Here is a 22,844-nt window from a genome sequence, read left to right as displayed (position 1 = left end):
GGGACTACACCTGCTTTACAGTTTGTCAGTCGGAGGACACTCATTTACTCATCTAGTTTCCTTCTCACTGAACAGGTAAGGCCCAGTCTTGAAGCAGTTTCAGGACTTGCTTTCTGGGCAACAGAAGCAGGATTAGGTGTTCAAAGCAATTTTCAACTCTATAGTGTGGGATAAGCCTAAGCTACTGAAGACAGAAATGATCAACAGCATTTGAGAAAAAATGGAAAGAAATTCTTAATAACTAGAAACAATAGGGAATAGAAACAGATTAGAACAGTGATGCATATAAAGTAAATTTAAAAACTAAAAGCAGGAACTATTTTTTTTAAAAAGATAAAAATAATTTTTAAAAACATAGTTATACTGCCTTTGAAAAAGAGAAAAACATTCCCTGGTAAAGAGATTGACATTAAAAAGATATTATTTCACCATGCCCCTATGTGCAATGTCAGCTGCTGAGACCTGTTACCTGAAACACACAGCTACAGCTAATGGATATAATGACAGGCAGGATTGAACACATGAGCATAGGAGAGTTCCCATGTTAGAAATTCAATATTTATTGACTCAAGCTAACCTTCCCAAATTGAACATCCAAAATCTATCCTGCCTTCTTTCACATGACATAGATCAACACACGCTGGGAAATTACAAAATCACTGATCTTGTCACATTTAGATGCTATTTCATAATGGTGACACCAGCAGCTGTTTCCTTACTGACAGTGTATGTAGTAAACTATTCCTCCTCTTCTGGTCTGAAGGTGGAAGCCATGCTCCACATACAAATCCTTTTCCTATTAATAAAATGGACAGTTGACTACATGACTCAAATTTTTAATTTTAGATCTCAGTGGTGGTTGAGTTCTTTAATCTAATAATTTAGTTTAATCACAAGGGAAACAAGGTCATTGCCCTGGGGAGCAATGGCATGGGATCAAGGCTACCTTATCCAACATACAAAAGTTTGTCTCAGAAACATTTTTCTACATTGCTGGAGGTTCTGCTATTCTAGAATTAATATGCCTTCTCAGGAATAAATCATTCACACACTTAAAGTTTAATAGCCATGAATTCCTTTAATACCAGTATGCATTCAATGGTGGTTAATGCTAAAAGAGGAGACAACCTGACCCAGATTTTGCATTCCATATATGCTGTCATCCTTAAGTCTTTTTTTTTAGGTTCAGGTCTGAGGTTATACATTGAACAGTTAAAATAGGGACAGGAGGATGCAAGTCTAGCTACTTAGGCAGATGGAGATTTACAGATCAAAACTATCTTTTAGCTTATGCATTAGAATTGAAATAAAAATATATCAGTACTGTACTGGAGATAAACTCATTCTTGTGCCTATAGTTAAATAGTCAACCATCATTAAAAGACTTTTATTGTCAGTTCTCTCCTGATCATTTGCTGTACTTTTCCCTCATTTTGTGGAGATTTTGGCTTGGAAAATTCTTTAAACACCAAGTCTAAGTTAGTTTCTGCTGCTATCAATCTTCTGAATCATCAAGGCTGAGGTAAAGATGAACTTAGAACAACCAATCACACCTTACTTCAATTAATGACATTTTCATGGGGCTATGATAAAAATAAATAAATGAAATATTTTTTCTTGAAGCTAAAGACAACTATGATGTCTAAAGTCTTTAAAAAATCATTTTTAGATATAGAGTTTCCTTCTGTGTGAGTTTATCCCTAGTTCCTGACTTTGAATTGAAACACTTAGGCTTTAAAATATTTAGAGCACTAGAAACATGGCTGGGCAGTTAAGAAATGTACAATCCCAGGATCAAGGTCTAGTTTTTGACAACTTCCTGTAACTTCTGCTAGAAAATCCTAGGGTCTAACATTATCAGAAACCAGTATGCACATTCACAAACCCACAGAAAAACACACTGATATTACATAATCACAATTAAAACAACTCATTAGACATATTTTCACGCATGAATGCTTTTCTCTTGTAAGAATTCATTCCTATAATACAGGTGTTAAGGTACCCAATGGCTTACAGAGTTTTTCTTTCTCATGAAGCACTCAGGTCAGCTTGAAGTCTGAGAAATCAACCCTTCTAGGTTGATGTAATAAATCATTTGGGAGGACTTATGAAATGAGTCTGGTTTCAGAGTCAGGTGTTTCTCTCATTGACTCTGGATTCAGGAACAAAATGTGTTTCTTTGTCTCAGTTTTAGAGTCAGAATGTATTTCTCTGGCTCCAGTTTCACAGTCAAAATCATGTAATTCACTGGCTCTGGTTGCAGGGTCCGGATGTGTGTTTTTGACTAGCCCATTTACCTTACACATAGGGCTTCATAGATTCACAAATTCATTTTACCATGAGTTTGTAAGTACAAACAGTATAAAAAGAACATCAAGATGCTTGAAAAGATGGTTTACACTGTCAAATTTATTTCTACAGAAGAAATAGTCTTGGGTTGTAGGCAGAGGATTCTTGTTCATTCCTAGCTGCCCAGACCAGAAATAATCACAAAGAAACTATATTAATTAATTAAAACACTGCTTGGCCTAGAATTATCTCAGGATTCTTATTAACTAACTCTGACATCTTAAATTAATCCATTCTGATTATTTTGTGTTTTACCACAAAATTTGGGATTTACCAGTAAGGGCATCTGTCTCCTTCAGCAGATACATGGAGTCTGACTCCACTTTCTTTTCTCCACTATCTCTGCTTGGAATTCCTGCCTTCCTCTATGCTGCCCTGCCATAGGCCCAAAGCAGCTTCTTTACTAGACAATGGTAAGAAAATACATTCACAGCATACAGAGGAGAATCCCAAATCGTTGTGGAGCTGATTATAAGTGTTTTGGCTAAAGATCTTACCAAATACTTTATAAAAAGAAGTCCTCAGTTTCTTTTTCATGTAGTCAATGTCTACTGTAATATGCAAAGATTTTAAGACATTATTGCACACAATAGTTTTACTCCTATATAAAGTACAAAACTTTATCACACTGAATAAATTTGTAGCGTTTCTCTGCAGTATGATTCTTTCTCATGATTTAGACTATTCATAAATGCAAATACTTTACCCCACTGATTACAGTCATAGAATTTATCTCCAGTGTGTGATTTTTTTATGCATTTGAAGAGTACTGTGAAGTACAAAGCCTTTACCGCACTCATTACATTCATAGGGCTCCTCTTCAGCATGTGTTAGTTTTGTCTTTGAAGAAGCTAATGACAAACAAAGTCTTTACTACACTAATTACATACATAATGTTTCTCTCCAATATGTGAATTTTCAAGCCTGTGAAGATGACTCTGCCATGCAAAGGCTATACCACACTGATTATATTCATAGGGTTTCTCTCCAGTATGGATTCTTTTATGTATTCGAAGACTACTGTGACATGCAAAGGCTTTACCACATTGATTACATTCATAGGGTTTCTCTCCAGTATGGGTTCTTTCATGGATTTGTAGATGACTCTGACGTGCAAAGGCTTTACCACACTGATTACATTCATAGGGTTTCTCTCCAGTATGGGTTCTTTCGTGATTTTGAAGATGACTGTGCTGTGCGAAGGATTTACCACACTGACTACATTCATAGGGTTTCTCTCCAGTATGGGTTCTTTCATGTTTTCGAAGATGACTGTGACATGTAAAGGCTTTACCACACTGATTACATTCATAGGGTTTCTCTCCAGTATGGATTCTTTTATGTTGTTGAAGAGTACTGTGAAATGTAAAGGCTTTACCACACTGATTACATTCATAGGGTTTTTCTCCAGTATGGATTCTTTTATGTTGTCGAAGATTACTGTGACATGCAAAGGCTTTACCACACTGATTACATTGATAGGGTTTCTCTCCAGTATGGGTTCTTTCATGACTTTGAAGATGACTGTTACATGGAAAGGCTTTACCACACTGATTACATTCATAGGGTTTCTCTCCAGTATGGTTTCTTTCAAGACTTTGAAGATGACTGTTACATGGAAAGGCTTTACAACAGTGATTACATTCATAGGGTTTCTCTCCAGTATGGGTTCTTTCATGACCTTGAAGATGACTGTGATATGCAAAGGCTTTACCACACTGATTACATTTATAGGGTTTCTCTCCAGTATGGGTTCTTTCATGGATTTGTAGATGACTGTGACGTGCAAAGGCTTTACCACACTGATTACATTCATAGGGTTTCTCTCTAGTATGGGTTCTTTTATGTTGTTGAAGACTACTGTGACATGCAAAGGCATTACCGCACTGATTACATTCATAGGGTTTCTCTCTAGTATGGGTTCTTTTATGTTGTTGAAGACTACTGTGACATGCAAAGGCTTTACCGCACTGATTACATTCATAGGGTTTCTCTCCAGTATGGATTCTTTCATGCCTTTGTAGATGACTGTGATGTTCAAAGGCTTTACCACACTGATTACATTCATAGGGTTTCTCTCCAGTATGGGTTCTTTCATGACGTCGAAGATGACTGTTGGATACAAAGGCTTTACCACACTGACTACATTCATAGGGTTTCTCTCCAGTATGGGTTCTTTCATGTTTTTGAAGACTACTGTGACATGCAAAGGCTTTACCACACTGATTACATTCATAGGGTTTCTCTCCAGTATGGATTTTTTCATGCCTTTTAAGATCACTGTAATGTGCAAAGGTTTTACCACCTTGATTACATTCAGAGGATTTCTCTCCACTGCATGTTTGTTTATGCATTTGAAGATGAATATGATTTGAAAAGGCATTACCAAACTCATTTTCTTCGTAGGGTTTTAATGTAGTATGTGTTTTTTCATGACTGTAAAGTTGACTGTCACGTGCAAAGGTTTTAACACATTGAGTATACGCAGAACTTTTCTTTTTAGTTTGACTCTTTTCATGCCTACAATGATATTGGTACATGTGAAAGCATTACTACATTTAATTCATAATTTTAAAATTTAGTCCTATTTTAAAGAGGAATTATATGTTAAAGTTTTATCACCATGTTTACAATCTTGCCTTTCCCCTTCATTAAGGCTTGTTTTTCATCATTGAAGATAACTGATAACAGCCTTTAATACATGGTTCACATTTACAGAATCTTTTTTTTTTGTATGAGAATTTTCATGTATTTGAAGAGAACTGAAAAAATCAGAGCTTTACCACTGTTATTGTATTCCTAATGTTTCCTATACTGTGAGTGATGCTACAATTGCTAAGTGAACTAGGACAAACAGAAGTATTTACACAGTCCTAGTACTCATGGTGCTTTTCTGAAATGTGAGTTTGTTGATATATTAACAATGAGACTAGAAAACCAATTATTTGTATACATGTATATCAAATTCAACAAGTATACTCAACATGGGGACTGCTACATATTTTCTATTTGTTCTGAGAGAGAGGTTTCTTATATCTTTTCACATCCCTATGCTCATGTGGTTTATATGCAGAGTAATATATGATGTACCTAGGAAAGGAAGACTAACAAATATAAGGTTTCCACATTGAGTTCACCCATTTTGACTTTCTGTCCTCATAGACTTGTGGTTCATGGATTAGGGCCACTCCAAAACAACTGCCCCTTGATTCATCACCCTAAATGCCCCCTCACTAAACATAACACAGGCACAAGAATATGGATTAAACTACCTTTTCTATGCATTATTAGTGTAATAGATAGTTTCAGAGATCTACTTATCAACTTTCAACATATATATCTTTTATAATATGAATAATATGAGATAAATGAATTGAGAACCTTACAGTATAGCTCTCATTGTATTATTATTCAAATGGTAATATGGGTTAAACATTATTTTCTTTCTTAAAAGAATGACTTGCAAATGTAGATCACTTATCTGAAATTAAGGTATATGATTTTGTGAGAATTTAATAAACATCAATTTACTTTATTACTTTCACTGTTGCTTTTGTTTAAAACATATAGGATTAATTACAAATTCTTCAGAGGCACATTTGTATCAGCTTATACATGAAAATTACCTTTCATGTCTTCTAGAATTTTGACAATGTTCTTCAATATTATGGTCTTCCCAACGGTATCCTACAATATAATGCCAGAAATTGTATGTTTTATATTAAAACTTGTAAAAAAATTTAGTTACCATATGAAGCAAACCTTATAACCATGCCTGATTTATTTACCACAATCTTCTTTCTCAATCATATTAAAAAAGAGCATCATTAATCAATGAATAGTTGTTCCCTTATATGAAACACAAAAGATAATACAGTCTTACCTATAGCAGTGAGGTTTCTGTAGGTCTCTACCATCACATCTTTGTAGAGATTTTTCTGGGAAGGATTCAGCAAAGTCCATTCTTCCCAAGTGAAGTCGACATGCACGTCATCATAGGTCACTGAATTCTAAAATATCCCATACAGGTGTAAAACAGTAAGTATGATTTTGACAAGACTGTAAATGTATACTTCTTTGACAGTATAGTCATATAATTCTGGGGCTCTCCATACTTATTCCATGACAAAGACATCATAATTAAATCACCAAGTCACTTCAGAAGCAAACTGAATATTAGGTTCACCTCTGTCATTTCTGAACCCTTTGAATGGGATATCACCTTGCAAGAGAAATGCCTACTAACCAACAATGAAAGATACATAAACAGGTTACCAGTATAGAGTACAGATAAGAAAAATGCATGAATAATTAATTCCTAACTACGAAAAGAAAATAAAATGAAAAAGTTGGATGCATTGAATCATGCCTCTAATCGTTGCACTCAGAAGGCAGAGGCATGTATATCTATCTGCCTCTGAGCTGAATACCAGCCTAGTCTATGCAATCACTCCTAGTGCAGCCAGAAATACATGTTAAATACCTGTTTCACATGGAAAAAAATCAATAAAACAAACATAAAAGCTAGAAACAACTCATAGGATTTTGCTAAAGTTTCTACAAAGAGTTACACATTCACTCCAACTCTTTATTCATCTACTAGAAATCTGAAGTTCCCCAATTTAAACGGCAACAAAAAAAGAGATTTTACTAAAAGGCACTGTGTGTTTAAAAAATTACAAATGGACAAATGAAAACAATAGAAATTAATATGCTGATTACAAATAATCAGCAGAGAGCAGTAAAGATGGCTCAACATTAAAGAGTCCTCCTAGTCTTGCATACAGGTGGGCTCAAGGGCTTACAAGGGGGAATCATAAGTATCCATTATTCTAAGCTCAAGGTTTTTAATACCATATTTCGATCAATGTAAGGACCAGGTACTCACATGGTACATATCCATGCATTCAGGTATAATACTTTTTTTAAAATAAAAATTCAAAACAAACAAAAGAGGCAGGAAGAAGGTTATGCACCTACAATCCAATAACACAGTTGGCATAGGCAGTATTAATGTCATGAGTACATGCCATTCTGGGAAACATAATGATACCCTCTGTAAAATTTTCAAATTCAAGATATGTGTGAAGCTCAGTACAAAACCATATGTTTGATAGGAACAAAACCACCATACAACAATATAAAAATAAAAAAGCCCACCTTTAACCCCAGCACTTGGGAGTCAGAGTCAGAAGTTCTCTGAGTTTGAAGCCAGCCTGATATATAGAGCTACTGTCAGGACAGCTAGGGCTACACAGGCAAACCTTGTCTTCAAAATATAACAAACAAAAATGAAAACAGTAGGCTACCAAACCACCTTAGCACTAAATAGCAGTTAATTCTACTGAATCCTGTGTGATTTAGTGATAGCGTTTATGATGGTGGAAAGTTATGACACCAAAAGAATAAAGCTGACTGAGTAGTTTCAACCACCACACAGCAGGCACAAAGAACAGGACATGGGTTGAGGCTATAGAAACTCATACTGTGGAATTCCTTTCTGTATGCTATGATTATAATTCGTTAATAAAGAAACTGCTATGGGTCTATAACAGAGCTATAGGACAGAACTTAGGTAGCTGGGGAAAACTATACTGAATGCTAGATGGAAGAAAGCTGAGTCAGAGAGAAGTCATATAGCCCCACCAGAGACAGATGCTGAGAAATTTACCTTGTATGCCACAGCCACATGGCAATACACAGATTAATAGAAATTGATTAAAATAATAAGTAAGAGTTACCCGCTGTATGCTGTGAATATGTTTTATTCTCATTGGATAATAAGGAAACTGCTTTGGGCCTACGGCAGCACAGAATAGAACAAGGTGGGGATGCCAAATGGAGATAGAGGAGAAAAAAAGGCAGAATCAGGGAGATGCCATGTAGCCACTGAAGGAGACAGATGCTGGATGGAACCTTACCAGTAGATCACAGCCATGTGGTGTTACACAGATAAATATAAAATGGGTTAATTTAAGATGTAAAAGTTACTTAATAAGAAGCCTAAGCTATTGGGTATGCAGTCTTATAATTAATAAAATTCTGTATTATGAGTATGGGCAGTGGGGAAATGACAAAGCATCTATGTCTATAAAAGGATATAATGAACTTTGCAAGCTATACAGCACACACAAGATTAATATCTAAGTTTGATTGTCCTGTTAAGCATTCACGATTCCTTGACTACTAAGGGATCATACAAAGAAGCACAAATCAGCTTGAATACTTCACTGCCTGAGGGAATGCAACAGTCTGTCAGGAACTGGGAGGTATATAGTGACCCAGGAACCATGGACTGTAACCTGGTCTCTAAAGGGAGTTAGGCTGGGCCAGCTCCATGATTCCTTCAAGAGCCTACTGCCCAGTAAAATCCAATGGCCTTGACCTCCACTCTCTGCCATTACTCGCAACATTCCCATCTTCTAGGTCCTACAAAAACAGATGATTAAGCTCTCTGTCCAGTTTTCTAACTTCTTAAGTATTCTTATAAGAGTCAACATACCTAGGTCCTTTGCAGCAACAAAATCCTCTTTGAGTCCCATTTTTGTTCCAACTTTCTTCTCTGTTGCTGTTATTAAATTATGCAATCAAAAGCAACTCAGGTAATGAACATTTCTATTTGGTTGTTAACCCTATTTAACAATACCTCCTTATGACAGTGTCGGATAGATACTCAAGCTAATAACTAAAAGCAAAACATGTGGAACCAGTGTTTTCTGGCTTTCCCTCTTGCTTTGTCACTGCCTTGTGCTCAACTAGCTCTCCTATCTATCCCAGGGCTGCTTGCTGAGAGATATTGCCAACTCAGTGGAAGAGCCTTCCTATATCCATCAAAATCAACAAATCTCTCTCAGATACCTTAATCAGGTATTCTGATCTAGGCATACTCTCAATTGGTATTTTCTCAGATCAGTCTAAGCTATGTCATGTTGATAGCTGAGGCTATCTAGAAAGAGGCAATAGTATAAAAGAAGGTTTTAAAGATCCAAAGGTAATGCATGAATCATATCAATCACTTAAGCAGCAAAAACACAAACAAAGATAGATATGCCAGGAAATGGAAAGAGGCAAACATCTAAGACAAAGAAGAGAAAACTAAAACTGTCTCTCCACAGAAACTTCCGAAACCAACAAAAACTCAAGGAACTCGTAACATGAGAAATCTTCTGAATACAAAATTGGTGAGACCATTATTTTCCAAACAATAAACAATATACTTAGATAATAATGAATAAAATCAACAACATAGATGGGTAGCACTGACAAAGACATATTATGCTCTTTTAAATAAAAACAAGATTCTAACCAAAATAAAACGCTAAGAAATTACTAACAAGCACTCATCCTATACACTTCAGTTCTTTATCCTTTACCAATAATAGAAAATGGCTTGGGTGCAAAAACCTGTTCTACCAGAATTGGAAAGATTCACTTGAAACCTTCTTGTGCCTTAACTTCATAGAAAATAGTTCTGACTACTTAAAAAAATTTCATTATCTTATAGTAAAGAAAAGTATGTCTGTTAGGACCACTTAGACACCATTTTGCTCCCCCTGATTGATGATTGTCTGTATGTCTGCAATCAGAGTGAGGAAAAGAAAACATTTTAAAACAAAATGCAAGATAACAGATTTTTAAAGAATGAGTGCAAACCTAAAGCAACTTGTTTTACTCTGCTGCTTTGTAAGTCACAAGCACTTTTGAAAACAAGTTTATTGCCATTTTTGCATATGTTTGTGCAAGAGTGAAAATTTTTTCCACGTGTATACAAGTAACAAAGAAAAGAGGGATTCAGATGCCCTCAATCTGAAATGGTAGAGTTATGAGCCTCACAACTTGATGGTAGGTATCTGAACTTAGGTCACCTCCAAAACTAATATGTGCTGAGCTACCTGCCAACATTCATAATGCCTTTTATGCAATAAACCAAAAGTCTCTCAGAGATTAACAAGAACAACAAAACCTAAATAAATAAAGAAGTAAATAAATAATCCTTTGAAACAAAGGATGCATCAAAATTAAGATGATGTGTATGTTAAATTTTCAACATAAATGACTACAGTAAAATGATAATTCCCAACAATTTATAACAGGAAAGCTGGTTACAAAGCTACATTCATATTGGAAGCACAAAGAGTACTCAATGGGATTATGAAAAATAGTACACAGACTGACATACTATGACTTCTTTCTGGGTGGTGGTGGCACACACCTTTAATCCCAACACTCAGGAGGCAGAGACAGGAGGATCTCTGTGAGTTTGAAGCCAGCCTGATCTACAGAGAGAGTTTCAGAATAGGCTCCAAAGCCACAGAAAAACCCTATCTCGGGGGAAAAAAAAGTACCATAAAGCTGATCAATCAAGAATGTGTATGATATTTGGGAAAGAATAAAGAAAATGGAGAGAAAAACCTAAGAACAAAGGTAGAAAAATATAGTCAGCTATTAATCAAAAGACCAAAGGAAACTTAGTCAGGAAACGTGTGATCTTGACCAATGTTATCCAGATACCTATGATTCTATGTATATAGAAATTAAATAAAGACTTCACAATTTTCACAAAATTAACTCCAAGTGACCCTTAAACTGTTGATACTGATGCTCCAGCTACTGGTATTTCTTCCTGAGAGGCCCCATGCTCTAGAGCCTTTTCTGCAAAAAGAGATGATCTACTGCTATGGTCCTGCAAGTCCTTATACCTCCTTCTGTTTTCGGTAAACCCAGCCATACTGATGCCCAATCCCAAAACAATGTAGAATAATTTCTGCTTCCGGTCACATGGATAATAGCACAAGATATAGATTCTGCTCTATCTACCTGCCCAACACCATACACACCTAAGAAACCTCTGCAGCTCTGAAACTCCCTTTGTTCCCTGGTACTAAACATCAATGAATCACACCATTGCAGCTGGTGGTAGCAGAAACTTAGAAACATTTAAATCATACATTGCTAAATCAACATCACTGAAGGTCTACCAGCTTATAAACTACTTGAAACATTTATAAGACAAACTTGAAAGTAGGCTGCAATATTCAGAACTTCTAGAAAGCAGATAATCAGTTTTCAAATCTGTCTTCCCACTGCACACCAAAACCATGTATACACTAGACAGTGAGATTACAAGCATAATATGTTACCATGCCAGGGTTGTAGAGTCTCCCTCTCCACAGGAAATCAATACACAGGGATGCTCAGAGGACAAGGAGCACCATCCAGATCACTACATAAAGAAACAGGACCACAGCCTGTCACATGGTCCATCCAGATCCAAGCAGAAATGATAGATCAACAGAACTTCTCTGCACACCCTACACTCACTATGGCATAGCTTCTGGTCTTCCTTACAACTCATTCCAACAAAAGTAGAGAAGAATCCTGGAAAGAACCTGCCAGTTACCTGCCTCTATTTTTCCTGCTTGCTAAGACTTTCCAGAATCCCTTACTGGCTAAGGCCACCCTGCTGGGCCTCAGAATATTATCAGTTCCCCTAATGGGTGATCAGAGATCAAATGACTCAGACAGCACAGTACTTCCTGCTCTGCTCTCATAGTCCATTAGACAGGTCCTTAGTCCAGAAAGTTTGTATTTTAGAATACATTCATCCAATTTCCTAGAGCATACCCTGTTCCTCATTCAAAGCACATGGTCCTTTGCATGCACATTCCATTATACACTCAATGTGCAGTGCAGCAAACCCATAGCCTCATACCTGGGAAATCCTGCAGCCAAACACAAGTCATAATTACAACTGTTGTTAAAAAAAAAAACAGAGCACGAATTTCAAGATATTAAGGGGTCATGGTAAGGCTTGGGACATGAAAGAGAATGTGGATATGATACACTTATAATCTCAAAAAATTATTTTGAAAAGTTGAAACAGGATTTATGGCCATGTGCTTCAGAAACCATAGATTTATATTAGAGCACATCAAAGATTTCTCAAACCTTTTATCTCAGGGTGTATATTTAAAACCAGTAAAGTAACAGTCCTGTTAGGCAGAGCCACATTTTACTCAGATTTATTTTGGTTGAACTACTGTAACTATAGCAATTTGATTTCACGATAAGTTCGGTTCTCTATGCAGATTGTTTATTGCCCGGTCTGTGGACATCAAAAAATGATCATTAGGACATTTGTGGAGCACCTAAAATTGATTACCTGGTTCCACAAAGCTAATCTCAGCTACTGTTGATGTAGAAAAGTTCTCAACCACTGTCCTTTCTCTCCCTTGCTGCACTGTGAATCTAGCAGCTTCAAGCTTGACCTATGCACTCACCCTCTTCATCTATAATCATATACTGAAAGTCAGAGAGACTGGAGGTCACTCATCACCTGGTTTATTTTTCCTTCTCCCTGACCAGTCAAAGCCCAGGCCTGAAGAAGGTGAAGGACTATCTACCCAGCACTAGGCAGCAGAGACAAGAGTAGGTTTTCAAAGCCTTTCTCAATTACATAGTGTGAGGCAACAGTATTACAAGCTCATAGTCTCCCCCACTCTCAACAAAGCTCAGAGGCCACTACCCCGGTCACCACGAAGAAGAACAGAACCTGTCAGGCTCATGGTTCATCCCTGTCCAAGCAGCTCTGACAGCTCAGCCAACCTGCTCTTCCTGGTCTGGGGACAGTCACTCCTACATTCCCCATGGCATGGCTTGTGCTCCTCCTTACAGCTCCCAAGAGCAGAACAAGAGAATCCTGAAAAGAACCTGTAAACTACCTCTGATGTTCCTAATTGTCCCACTAGGACCAACCAGTTGGGCTTCAACACATTAGCAGTTACCCTACTGAGTGAGAAGATATTGAATGTCTCAAAAAGCAAACATCCTCCAGGTTTGTCCTTCCACACTCTAGTCAGACAAGACCATAATCTGGGAAATTTGTAGTTTAATAAAATCTTCAATTCTCCCAGAGTACTTCTTCTTCCTCCTCCAAGGCATTGGGTCCTATGTGTGGTCTGTGGTCCCATGAAATGTCCAAACAGGACATTTATGGAACATCTAAAATAGATCACCTCACTACTCACAGCTAATGTCAACTACAGTCACAGGAGGAAAGATTTTACCCTCCTTTCTGGCCATCCTTTGTCTGTTGTGACTACACTGGTTTTACAGTTAGTCAGTGAACTCAAATCTTCAATGGGTCACACTTCACTTGTAAATTCACAATAAAATCTACTGAAATTGGAGGATGCTCATTCACTGATCTATTTCTCCTTCACACAGACCAGTCAAGGTCCAGCCTGGTAGGAGTTGCAGGACTGTCTTTCCAGCTCTAGGTAGCAGAGGCAGGATTAGGTGTTCACAGCAATTCTCAGTTACATAGTATGATGCAAGCCTGAGCTATCGGAGATATTAATCTAAAGAAGTTAATGTTCTCAATCTTCTCTGTGCTGTGACTCTTTAAAACAGTTACTCATGATGTAGTGATCTCCCCACCATTAAAATTTTTTTAATGCTACCTCACAACTATATTGTTGCTACTGTTATGAATGATAATATAAACATCTGTACTTTCTGGTGGTCTTAGGCCAGTCCGGCGATAGGTTCATTTGATCTCCCAAAAGGGTCATGCCCCACCAGGTTGAAAATCACTGCTATAAAATGATATAACTAGATGAATAAATAAACAGCACTAAAAAATAGAATAAAATTCAACAACTGGGAGACATTGGAAACTAGAAATAAAGAGATTTTAGCGGTAATGTCATTGAAGAAAATGAAATCTAAAAATTGATAATCAATAATTGACTTCTTAAAATTTTAGAAATAATTGAACACTTAGTTATACTGATTTTGAAACAGAGTAAGCACTTCCCTGGTAGGTAGAATGCCATTAATAAGAGAATACATGACTTTGACCCATATAAAATGTTAGCTGCTAAGTGCTGTATACTGACACATGAATTTACAGCCAATGGCCTGTGTTGCAAACATCTGAACTGACTTCTGTGTCAACCAGGATTGAACTCAATGGGCACATAAAACAATGAACATTTATTAAAATGATATGTGTCAACATGTCATCAACTGAGCAGATAACACCCATGGAGTACCCAGCAGAATTCTATAAAATTTGATAGTGTTTATAAAAGGCCCAAACAAGGGGACAGTGGGAGAACTAAAAACAGATATTAAGACCTCAGGTCATGTTCTCAGAGGGATTCCTTTTCTCCATCTTTTTTTTATTTATTCATTAATTTATAAAAAAATTTTAACTTCCTCCACTCCTCCCAATACCCTCCCATTCCCCCCACTCCCTCTCCCCCTCCCTTTCTAGTCCCAAGAGCAGTCAGGGCTTCCTGCCCCATGGGAAGTCCAAGTTCCTCCCCTCTTCCCAATACCCTCCAACTCCCCCCACTCCCTCTCCTCCTCCCTCTCCAGTCCCAAGAGCAGTCAGGTAGCCCCACCAGAGACAGACACTGAGAAATTTATCTGGTAAGACAGAGACACATGGCAATACACAGATTACTAGAAATTGATTAAATTAATATGTAAGAGTTACCCTCTGTATGCTGTGAATATGTTTTATTCCCCTTGGTTAATAAGGAAACTGCTTTAGGCCTATGGCAGCACAGAATAGAACAAGATGAGAATGCCAAATGGAGATAGAGGAGACAAGAAGGCAGAATCAGGGAGATGTCATGTAGCCACTGAAGGAGACAGATGCTGGATGGAACCTTACCAGTAGGTCACAGCCATGTGGTGATACACAAATTTAGAAACTGGGTTAATTTATGATGTAAAAGTTACTTAATAAGAAGCCTAAGCTTTTGGGTATGCAGTCTTATAATTAGTAAAAATTCTGTATACTTATTATGAGTCTGGGCAGTGGGGAAATGACCAAGCATCTATGTCTATACAAGGATATAATGAAGTGTGCAAGCTATACAGCACACACATGATTAATATCTAAGTTTGATTGTCCTGTTAAGCATTCATGATTCCATGACTACTAAGGAATCATACAAAGAAGTACAAATCAGCCTGAATGCTTCACTGCCTGAAGGAATGCAACAGTCTGTCAGGAACTGGGAGGTATATAGTGACCCAAATACATGGACTTTAACCTGGTTTCTCAAGGGAGTTAGGCTGGGCCAGCTCCATGATTCCCTGAAGAGACTACTGCCCAGTAAAATCCAATGGCCTTGAACTCCACTCTCTGCCATTACTCACAACATTTCCATCTTCTGGGTCCTACAAAAACAGATGATTAAGCTCTCTGTCCAGTTTTCTAATTTCTTAAGCATTCTTCTAAGAGTCAACATTCCCAGGTCCTTTGCAGCAACAAAATCCTCTTTGAGTCCCTATTTTGTTCCAACTTTCTTCTGTGTTGCTGTTATTAAATTATGCAATCAAAAGCACTCAGGTAATGAACATGTTTATTTGGTTGCTAACCCTATTTCACAGTTCCTCCCTATGACAATGTTAGATAGATATTCAAGCTAATAACTAAAGGCAAAACATGTGGAACCAGTGTTTTCTGGCTTTCCCTCTTCCTTTGTCACTGCCTTTTGGTCAACTAACTCTCCTATCTATTCCGGGGCTGCTTGCTGAGAGATATTGCCAACTCAGTGGAAGAACCTTCCTAAATCTATCAAAATTAATGAATCTCTCTCAGATACCTTAATCAGGTATTCTGATCTAGGCATACTCTCAATTGGTATTTTCTCAGATCAGTCTAAGCTATGTCATGCTGATAGCTGAGGCTATCTAGAAAGAGACAATAATATACAAGAAGGTTTTAAAGATTCAAAGGCAATGTATGAATCATATCAATCACTTAAGCAGCAAAAACACAAACAAAGATAGATATGCCAGGAAATGGAAAGAGGCAAAGAAGAGAAAACTAAAACTGTCTCTCCACAGAAACTTCCGAAACCAACAAAAACTCAAGGAACTCATAACATGACAAATCTTCTGAATACAAAATTGGTGAGACCATTATTTTCCAAACAATAAACAATATACTTAGATAATAATGAATAAAATCAACAATATAGATGGGTAGCACTGACAAAGACACATTATGCTCCTTTAAATAAAAACAAGATTCTAACGAAAATAAAACGCTAAGAAATTACTAACCAGCACTCATCCTATACACTTCAGTTCTTTATCCTTTACCAATAATAGAAAATGGCTGGGGTGCGGAAGGCTGTTCTACCAGAAAAGGGGAGATTGACTTGAAACCTTGTGCCTTAACTTTATAAAAAATACTTTTGACTACTTAAAAAAATTTCATTATCTTATAGTAAAGAAAAGTATGTCTGTTAGGATCACTTAGACACCATTTTGCTCCCCCTGACTGATGATTGCCTGTAAGTCTGCAATCAGAGTGAGGAAAAGAAAACATTTTAAAACAAAATGCAAAATAACAGATTTTTAAAGAATCAGTGCACACCTAAAGCAACTTGTTTTACTCTGCTGCTTTATAAGTCACAAGCACTTTTGAAAATAAGTTTATTGCCATTTTTTGCGTATGTTTGGTAAGAGTGAGAATTTCTTTCACATGTATACAAGTAACAGAGAGAAGAGGGATTCAGATGCCCTCAATCTGAAATGGTAGAGTTATGAGCCTTACAACTTGATGGTAGGTATCTGAACTTAGGTCACCTCCAAAACTAATATGTGCTGAGCTACCTGCCAACATTCATAATACACTTTATCCAACAAACCAAAAGTCTCTCACAGATTAACAAGAGCAACAAAACCTAAATAAATAGAGAAGTAAATAAATAATCCTTGGAAAGAGGATGCATCAAAATTAAGATGATGTGTATGTTAAATTTGCACCATAAATGACTACAGTAAAATGATAATTCCCAACAATTTATAACAGGAAAGCTGGTTACAAAGCTACATTCATATTGGAAGCACAAAGAGTACTCAATGGGATTATGAAAAATAGTACACAGACTGACATACTATGACTTCTTTCTGGGTGGTGGTGGCACACACCTTTAATCCCAACACTCAGGAGGCAGAGACAGGAAGAACTCTGTGAGTCTGAAGCCAGCCTGATTTACAGAGAGAGTTCCAGAATAGGCACCAAAGCCACAGAGAAACCCTGTCTCGGGGGAAAAAATTACCACAAAGATGATCAATCAAGAATGTGTATAATATTTGGGAAAGAATAAAGAGAATGGAGAGAAAAACCCAAGAACAAAGGTAGAAAAATATAGTTAGCTATTAATCAAAAGACCAAAGGAAACTTAGTCAGAAAACGTGTGATCTTGACCAATGTTATCCAGATACCTATGATTTTATGTGTATAGAAATTGAATAAAGACTTCACAATTTTCACAAAATTAACTCAAAGAGACCCTTAAACTGTTGTTACTGATGCTCCAGGTACTGGTATTTCTTCCTGAGAGGCCCCATGCTCTAGAGCCTTTTCTGCAAAAAGAGATGATCTACTGCTATGGTCCTGCAAGTCCTTATACCTCCTTCTGTTTTCAGGTAAACCCAGCCATACTGATGCCCAAGCACAAAACAATATAGAATAATTTCTGCTTCCTGTCAAATGGATTATAGTACAAGATATAGATTCTGCTCTATCTACCTGCCCAATACCATACACACCTAAGAAACCTCTGCAACTCTGAAACTCCCTTTGTCTCCTGAAACTCAACATCACTAAATCACACTATTTCAGCTGGTGGTATCAGAAAGTAAGAAACATTTTAATCTTGCATTGCTAAATCAACATCACTGAAGTTCTACCATCTTTTAAACTATTTGTAAAATTTATAAGACAAACTTGAAAGTAGGCTGCAATATTCAGAACTTCTAGAAACCAGATTATCAGTTCTCAAACCTGTCTTCCCACTGCATACCAAAAGCATGACTTTGTTTCTACACTGGACAGTGATATTTCAAGCATAATATGTTACCATGCCAGGGCTGCAGAGTCTCCCTCTCCACAGGAAATCCATACACAGGGAGACTCAGAGGACAAGGACCACTGCCCAGGTCATTACATAGAGAAATAGAACCACAGCCTGATTCATGGTCCATCCAAATCCCAGCAGAAATGACAGCTCAGCAGACCTTATCTGAACAGCCTACACTCACTCTGGCATAGCTTGTGGTCTTCCTTACAGCTCATTACAACAGGAGTAAAGAAGAATCCTAGAAAGAGCCTCCTGTAACCTACCTCCCACTATTATTCCTGCTTGCTAAGTCTTCCCAGAGTCCCTCAGTGGCTAATGCCACCCAGCTGGGCCTCAGAATATTATCAGCTCCCCTACTGGGTGTGATCAGAGATCAAATTACTCAGATATCACAGAACTTTCTGCTCAGCCCTTCCAGTCCAGTGGACAGAGCCATAGTCCAAAAGTATGTATTTTAGTAGACATTCATCTGATTTCCTAGAGCATACCCTGTTCCTCATCCAAAGAACAGGGTCCTTTGTATGCACATTCCATTACACTCTCAATATCCAGTGCAGCCAACCCATCACCTCATACCTGGAAAATCCTGCAGAAAAACACAGGTCACATTCACAATTGTTGTTAAAGAAAAATGGACCATGAATTGGAAGAAAATAAAGGGTCATGGTAAGGCTTGGGGACAGGAAAGGGAATGTGGATACAATATAGTTATAAATATTTTAAATATTTATATATATTTATATTCAAAATATAATTTGAATATATTTATTTAAATTTCAAATATATTATATTTGAAATTTATATTCAAAATATAAATTATTTTGAAAAGTAGAAACAAGATTTATGGCCATGTACTTCAGAAACATGGGATTTATATTAGATCACATCAGATTTCTCAGACCTTCTATCTCAGGGTGTATATTTAAAACCAGTAAAATAACAGTCCTGTTAGGCAGGGCCACATTTTACTCAGATTTATTTTGGTTGAATACTGTAACTACAAAAATTTGGTTTCATGATAAGTTTGGTTCTTTATCCAGATTCTTGATTTCCTGGTCTGTGGAGAATAAGAAATGACCATCAGGACATTTATGGAGCACCTAAAATTGATTACCTACTTTCACATTGCTAATCTCAGCTACAGTTGAAGTAGGAAAGTTCTCAGTCACTTTCCTGTCTCTCCCTTCCTGCACTGTGAATCTACCAGCTTCAAGCTTGACCTATGTACTCACCCTTTTCATCTATAATCATACACTGAAAGTCAGAGAGACTGGAGGTCACTCCTTAGCTGGTTAATTTTTCCTTCCCACTGACCAGTCAAGGCCCAGTCCTGAAGAAATTGAAGGACTATCTACCCAGCACTGGGCAGCAGAGGCAGGATTAGGTTTTTAAAGCAATTCTCCATTGCATAGTGTGAGGCAACAATATTACAAGCTCATAGTCTCCCATGCCAGGAAGGCAGAGCCTCCCCCACACTCAACAAAGATCAGAGGCCAAGGCCCACTACCCAGGTGACCACAAAGAACAATAGAACCTGTTTGGCTCATGGTTCATCCCTCTCCATGCAGCTCTGACAGCTCAGCCAACCTGTTCTTCCTGGTCTGAGGACAGTTGCTTCTACATTCACCAAGGCATGGCTTGTGGTCCTCCTTACAGCTCTGTACAGCAGAGTAAATGAATCCTGGAAAGAACCTGTAAACTATCTCTGGTGCTCCTAATTGCCAACCAGAGTCCCTCTAGGACCACAAAGCTGGGCTTCAAGACATCAGCAGTTACCCTACTGGGTGAGCAGTGATCAAATGTCTCAGAAAGCAAACATCCTCCAGTTTTGTCCTTACACGCTATAGTCAGACAAAACCCTAATCTGGGAAATTTATAGTTTAATAAAATCTCCCATACTCCCAGAGCACTTCCTGTTCCTCCTCCAATACACCAGGTCCTGGGTGTGGTCTGTGGACCCATGAAATTGCCAGATGGGACATTAATGGAACATCTAAAATTGATCACCTCACTACTCACAGCTAATGTCAACTACAGTCACAGCAGGAAAGATTTTACATTCCTTCTTGCCCATCCTTTGTTGTGACTACACTGGCTTTAGAGTTGGTTAGTGAACTAGTTTCTTACACAGGTCCCACTTCACTCTTATATTCACAATAAAATCTACAGATATTGGAAGATGCTCACTCACTGATCTTTCTCCATGACACAGACCAGTCAAGGTCTAGCCTGGTAGGATTTGCAGGACTGTCTTTCCAGCACTAGGTACCAGAGGCAGGATTAGGTGTTCACAGTAATTCTCAGTTACATAGTATGATGCAAGCCTGAGCTACAGGAGACATTAATCTAAACCAGTTGTTCTCAGTTTTCCTGGTGCTATGACCCTTTAATACAGTTACTCATGATGTAGTGACACCTCCACCTATAAAATTATTTATACTACTACTTCATAACTATGTTTTTGCTACTGTTATAAATTAGAATATAAATATCTCTACTTTCTGATGGTCTTAAGCCAAAGGTCTGATAGGTTCAGTTAATCCCCCAAAAGGAGTCATGGCCCACAAGGTTGAGAATTATTGCTCTATACTGATATAAATAAATAGACAAATAAACAGCACTTAAAAATGGAATGAAATGCAAAAACTGGGAAACATTGGAAATTAGAAACAAAGAGATTATAGCACTTATGCCATTGGAGAAAATGAAATCTAAAAAACGATAACCAATAATTGACTTCTTAAAATTATAAAAAATAAGAGAACACTCAATTATACTGACTTGAAACAGAGTAGGCACTTCACTGGTAGGGAGAATACCATTAATAATTTGTCCTATGTAAAATGTTAGCTGCTGAGTGCTGTAAGCTGACACCTGGAGTTACAGTCAATGGCCTATGTCTCAAATGTCTGAGCTGACTTCACTGTGTCAACCAGCATTGAACATATCTGCATGAGAGAGTTCACTAATTGGAAACTAAATACTTAGGAGTTCAAGCTCTCCTCCCTAAACTGTACATCCACCAATGTCTGTCTTCATTCATAAGGAAGGAATTAATGTATGATGGCAAATTACACAGAAAGTCAATTACTGTACCCCATTAGGTCCTTCTTTGTAATGGAGGCCCCTGCAGCCCATGACTTTAAACGTCAGACTAAGATCTAGCGATTCTCCAGTGTGTTTACTCCCTCCAATATACACAGTACACGGTTCCTACTATTCTGTTCTGAAGGGAGAAGCCATGTTCCACATGCAAATCCTTTTATTGTTACTGAAATGGACAGTCCCACTGTATGACTCAAACTGGTACTTTTAGTGCACCATGGTGAAGCATACATGTAATCCAAGAATTTATGGTGGTCAGCCAGGAGAATAGCAAGGGCAATGCCCTGTGGGGCTGCAGACAGGATTAAAGTCCACCTCAATCAGCACAGCGGACACCGAGTCACATCTCCTTTCCCAAGAGCTGAAAAAAACAGCTGCTCTAGAATTATTATACTTTCCTGGCACACAAGGTTGTGACACCTTAACGGGCCCTGAGCAGCAGGTCAGAGGCCTTTTGGGGAAGTGGGTCTTCTGGCTGCTTCTAAATCATGGTTGCCTCATTTGTTATAGGAATGTACCTTAATTGCTAATTAATCCTGCTAAACAAACATTTGCATCTCATCATACTAATTTCTCACAGGCATGGTGTGCAAGCTACTCATCTTTGGATATTTGGGATACAGCCCTCCCTCACTTTAATTCTGCTTTGTGTGACTTAATGTCTCCTAAGTACTGGTAAATCCTGATACCATTAATTCTATTATCAACTATACTCGTCTATATCACAGTTTAGTAGCAGAGAACTACTCTACACAGGACAAACCATATACAAGCCACATGAATTTAACTACAGACGGATCCCAAACCTAAATGTTAAAAGTGCAGAACTTCTGAAGACCCAGGAGAGACCAGGAGTCTTCGCGTTTGGCAAATGTGCTGATATCTCTCCACATGCGACGATATATGCACGACAGACACCTCCATCTGCGGCTCCCAACGCTCTGCTCTATGCATACACAGCCCAGGCAGTGAAGGGATTCAGAGGCTACCAACAGAGAGCTGCAAGTTTAGGACTACTGAAGCAGAAAACGCTAAACTCTGTGTCTGTCCGCTGGCTCCCACCCGGCCACCACACCGGCCGCGAGTCTCAGCCCCGCTCCACATACGTTGGGGACAACAGCCCCTCGCTCGCCAAGCCCAGCCACTCTTCCCATCCGTGTAGAGCAACCCCTCACTCACCATGGTGAAGCTGCCAAGCTGACAGGCTATCTGCCCCCACAAGAGAACCCAAGCCGCAGCAATGGATAGGAAGTATGGCTACCGTTAGGACCCTCCCATCTGACTGGCAGGTCTGCTGGAGGTTCTGATTGGCTGGTGCGGTCTGAGTGACGGGGCTGGGTGAGCAGAAGGGATTCAACACCCTGGTCCAAAACTGGCTTCTAATTTAAAGACAGACCTGTCCTAGATTGGCTGGAAATTTATGCCAAAATCAACAGCAAGTCTCTTGCTAATGTAAATCAATGGGTTCGGTTTTCAAAGGAAGCATACAAT

The 22,844-nt window shown here is 38.1% G+C and overlaps 1 protein-coding gene across 1 annotated transcript; it reads right to left on the bottom strand.

Annotated features, from left to right (window-relative positions):
• Positions 1-1,088: 1,088 nt before the first annotated feature.
• LOC148117921 (uncharacterized) lies at positions 1,089-22,629 on the bottom strand. The gene is made up of 4 exons (XM_087901688.1): positions 22,533-22,629; positions 6,236-6,362; positions 5,979-6,039; positions 1,089-4,872 (listed from the first exon to the last, which is right to left on the bottom strand). The coding sequence occupies exons 1-4, from the start codon at positions 22,533-22,535 to the stop codon at positions 3,231-3,233; spliced, it is 1,833 nt and encodes a 610-aa protein (XP_087757814.1). The 5' UTR covers positions 22,536-22,629; the 3' UTR covers positions 1,089-3,230.
• Positions 22,630-22,844: the final 215 nt, after the last annotated feature.

This window comes from Myodes glareolus, chromosome 25, assembly GCF_982192425.1.
Source record: "Myodes glareolus chromosome 25, mMyoGla1.1, whole genome shotgun sequence".
Lineage (NCBI taxonomy): Eukaryota > Metazoa > Chordata > Mammalia > Rodentia > Cricetidae > Myodes > Myodes glareolus.
This window is presented reverse-complemented; position numbering and strand designations above follow the sequence as displayed.

Excerpts from the sequence above, each read along its gene's own strand:
- LOC148117921 (XM_087901688.1), bottom strand. Across the intron at positions 6,040-6,235 it reads CAGAAACCTCACTGCTATAG|GATACCGTTGGGAAGACCAT; the intron begins GTAAGACTGTAT and ends ATTATATTGTAG. Across the intron at positions 4,873-5,978 it reads AATTCTAGAAGACATGAAAG|GCATGAAAAGAGTCAAACTA; the intron begins GTAATTTTCATG and ends ATATCATTGTAG.